Source organism: Eurypyga helias, unplaced genomic scaffold, assembly GCF_000690775.1.
Source record: "Eurypyga helias isolate BGI_N326 unplaced genomic scaffold, ASM69077v1 scaffold36198, whole genome shotgun sequence".
Lineage (NCBI taxonomy): Eukaryota > Metazoa > Chordata > Aves > Eurypygiformes > Eurypygidae > Eurypyga > Eurypyga helias.
Window position 1 is genome coordinate 3,678 of NW_010268223.1, and position 3,324 is coordinate 7,001.

General features: G+C 46.1%; 1 protein-coding gene across 1 annotated transcript in view; it reads right to left on the minus strand.

Moving 5' to 3' along the window:
* Positions 1 to 230: 230 nt before the first annotated feature.
* Positions 231 to 3,324, minus strand: part of NFU1 (NFU1 iron-sulfur cluster scaffold) — an 11,347-nt gene continuing 8,253 nt past the window's right edge. The window contains exons 6-7 of the mRNA XM_010157698.1: positions 1,231 to 1,405; positions 231 to 454 (exon numbers count right to left, since the gene is read on the minus strand). Coding sequence (XP_010156000.1) covers positions 404 to 454; positions 1,231 to 1,405 — 226 coding nt within the window. The 3' untranslated portion in view covers positions 231 to 403. The remainder of the gene's footprint in view (positions 455 to 1,230; positions 1,406 to 3,324) is intronic.

Here is a 3,324-nt window from a genome sequence, read left to right on the forward strand (position 1 = left end):
CAATTACAGAGCAAGTGCACGTAGTCCTGTGAGCCCCATTAGGAGCTCTGGGGAAATGAACACTGACTATTTCTATTGCACAAAAACCAGTCAACAGACTTTACTTCAGCCTTCTTTTTTGCAGTCTTGAACTTTCTGTACGAAGGAACAACAGAGAGAGGCACCACCGTTTTTAAAGCCCACCATTTCTTTCTTAAGACACAGTACAGAGTAGAGCAGAAGGATTCTTTTTTGAATGCAGGGCATTTAATAAATTAGTGGACAAACTGCGTAAACCGATGATACGTTTTCACAGACAAAACTACTTTTTCTGAAAGAAAGGCAAATTTGGTTGTTCCTCAGCACAAAGATAGTTTACATACACCAAGAGGTAAATACGTATTGGGCCACAGGTGATGCTAGCTCAAGTAGAATTTGCTTCTTTCTCCACATCGTCATCATCGTCATCAACAACCTGAAATCAAATGCAGAAGTGGCTTATGTAAACAGGTTAAACTCTCGGTCCGTAGGACTGCAGAGAATTCATTAAACGCTTGCTGGACCCAAGGAGAACAGCAGTTATTCTACACCACTGAGGGACAATGGTCACGTGAAGAAGGTATGAAAAATGCTCAATCAAAAATTCCAGGAGGAAATGTGGCTGAAGTAATGGGAGCTGGCCATGTTATGACAAAGGCCACTAGAACAATCACTACAGCGTATCAGATTTTTAATGAAAAAGCAAAATAGCCTGTGATTTAGGGGAGAAAAGCTTGTCCCTTCTTATCACACAAAGTCACCAAAGCACAAAGGTAACAATCACTGGCAAAGACAGAATGTCCAGCTCTGGGCTCCTCAGCACTGGAGGGACGTGGGCATATTGGAGCCAGCCCAATGAGGGATCAATGCTCAACCTGCTGGCAACACCCCCTTCATGCAGCCCGGGGTATCGTCACCCACCATCACCACAAAGGCGGGCTGCTGGCTCAGGCTCAGCTTAGCACCCACCAGGATCCCAGGTCCTTTCCTGCAAAGCTGCCTTCCAGACAGGCAGTCCCCAGAGTATCCTGGTGCACGGGGCTTACAGGACTCAGCAGAGTTCTGGATCTTTTGCTAAGACACAGCTTCTGCCTCGGAAAAATCCCACCTATATATCCTGTACTTTTGCTTGAACTGCCAACCTGTCCATGCCAGAAAGGGACAAAGACCCTCTTTCCCATTTAAAACAGCTATTATCTCTCAGCAACCCACCTGTTCCACACCTTCTACTTCAGGGATGTAGAACTGGAGCATGTTCTGTATCCCGTTCTTCAGGGTGATGATGGAACTGGGACAGCTGGTGCACGAACCCTGCAGCTTCAGCTGCACAATCCCATCCTCAAAGCCTTTATAAATAACATCACCACCGTCTTCTTGCACTGTCGGCCTGATGGAACAGGACACTCGATTTAACGCCAGTATAGATGAAATACGTTTCCTCCCAGAAATCTTCAGTAAAGCTCAATTTAATACACACAAAGAACTGCCGTGATAAAGTAACTAAAGCCTTCTTTCTCTACAACCACTTGGTTCAAATTTCCAACGATTCATACTTGGCTGGACTCACACTGACAGCTACTGTTTTTCCACAGGACATTAAGCCAACATATTGGCAATGAATGCAGCAGCATATGAAGGAATCATTGAAATTCTAGGGGCAAGGGTAAGCACCTTAGAGCAGAGCTCGATTCAGCCTGCGGAGAAATACTGGCTTGCCTTGAGGCCTGCTCCACACGCAACGAGGATTGCCTCAGCCACACACCAAGCGCAGAAGGTGTGTGTCCTACCTCACGATGCATGTGTGCCTGTTACCTGACTGGGGACAGTCCTAACCAGTCCTCAAGTGCTTCCTCAAATAAATACACAGTTCACCGTAGTTTACACGGGACAGCAAAAAGCGCCAACTATGCAAAAGCTTCATCCTGCTAACGGGTGAAGAAACCAGCACCCACTAAGTTCAACCCAGTGCTATTAGCATTTCTGCAGCCTGGTCTCCTTTTGCAAGCAACAAATGCCCCGCATTGTAACTACATCCCCATAGCAACACTTCTCCAGACCGAGCTAAAACCATCAAGTTACCCTAACAGAAGCTCTTTATACTCATTTCCAAAATAACTCCTTTGAGAGCTACACTCCTAAGGGAATAAGCTATGAATCTGACATATTTATTAGCGACTCACCACAGCAAATTATCCCCATTCCAGAAAGCCAAAGAACATGCCTAAAAATTCCATTTTTCTTATTTGAAATCGACTTTTTTAAACATACTACAGGACCTTCCAGCTCCACACTCCCATCCTGCACCTTCTGACCACCTCTGTGCACATGCTTTTGATCGACTAAACAACCAATGTTTTGTATGTACCTCCCGTTTATACACAGCTCCTGTAAACCACCCTGCTGTAGCACGCCGTAAGGTACACCAGTGCTAACACGGTCAACAACCGCTTCTTGGTCCACTGAGGGGAAAGATGGGAACTCCAACAGGTGGAGAAAACCAGAAATTTGGGCAGCAACTCTTGTGACCACTCCCAAAGGCCACTGGGAAATCAAGGACTAAAATACCATATAGAGCTTAAATGACCCCATACCCAGCAAGGGCAGGGCCTCCTGGATGTTGGTTACATGTTTCAACACTGAGTACATAGGCTTGGGCAGAACGTTGCAGCTTATTTCTGCTTTTCACCCCCTCTCCCCATAGAAAAATTAACCAGTACTGTGTGTTTGCTGTGAGATCATCAAAATGGTATTTTAAAATATCCCTTGTAAATTGCAGCATCTAAAAAAAGGAAATAAAACAACCCCAGTTTTGTCACAACTTCTGGAAAAATTAAAGGGAATTCCATGCTTTTGACCCACATACAAGTTTCTTGTTCCTGTAATTTCTGAGCTGTGGAAGATGACGCCATCACATATCACAACTTATACGATATGTGACGCCATCACATATCAACACACAGAACCATGGAATCATTTAGGTTGGAAAAGCCCTTTAAGATCATCAAGTCCAACCGTTAACCCGGCACTGCCCACCCACCCCTGACCCATGTCCCTGAGCACCACATCCACACGGCTCTGAAATCCCTCCCGGGATGGGGACTCCACCACCTCCCTGGGCAGCCCCTTCCGACTCCTGACAGCCCTTTCCTTGGAGAAATTTTCCCTAATATCCAATCTAAACCTCCCCTGGCACAACTCAAGGTTGTTTCCTCTTTCCTATCGCTTGTCACTTGGAGAAGAGACCGACCCCCCTCTCTGCACCCCCCTTTCAGGGAGCTGCAGGGAGCGATCAGGACTCCCCTGAGC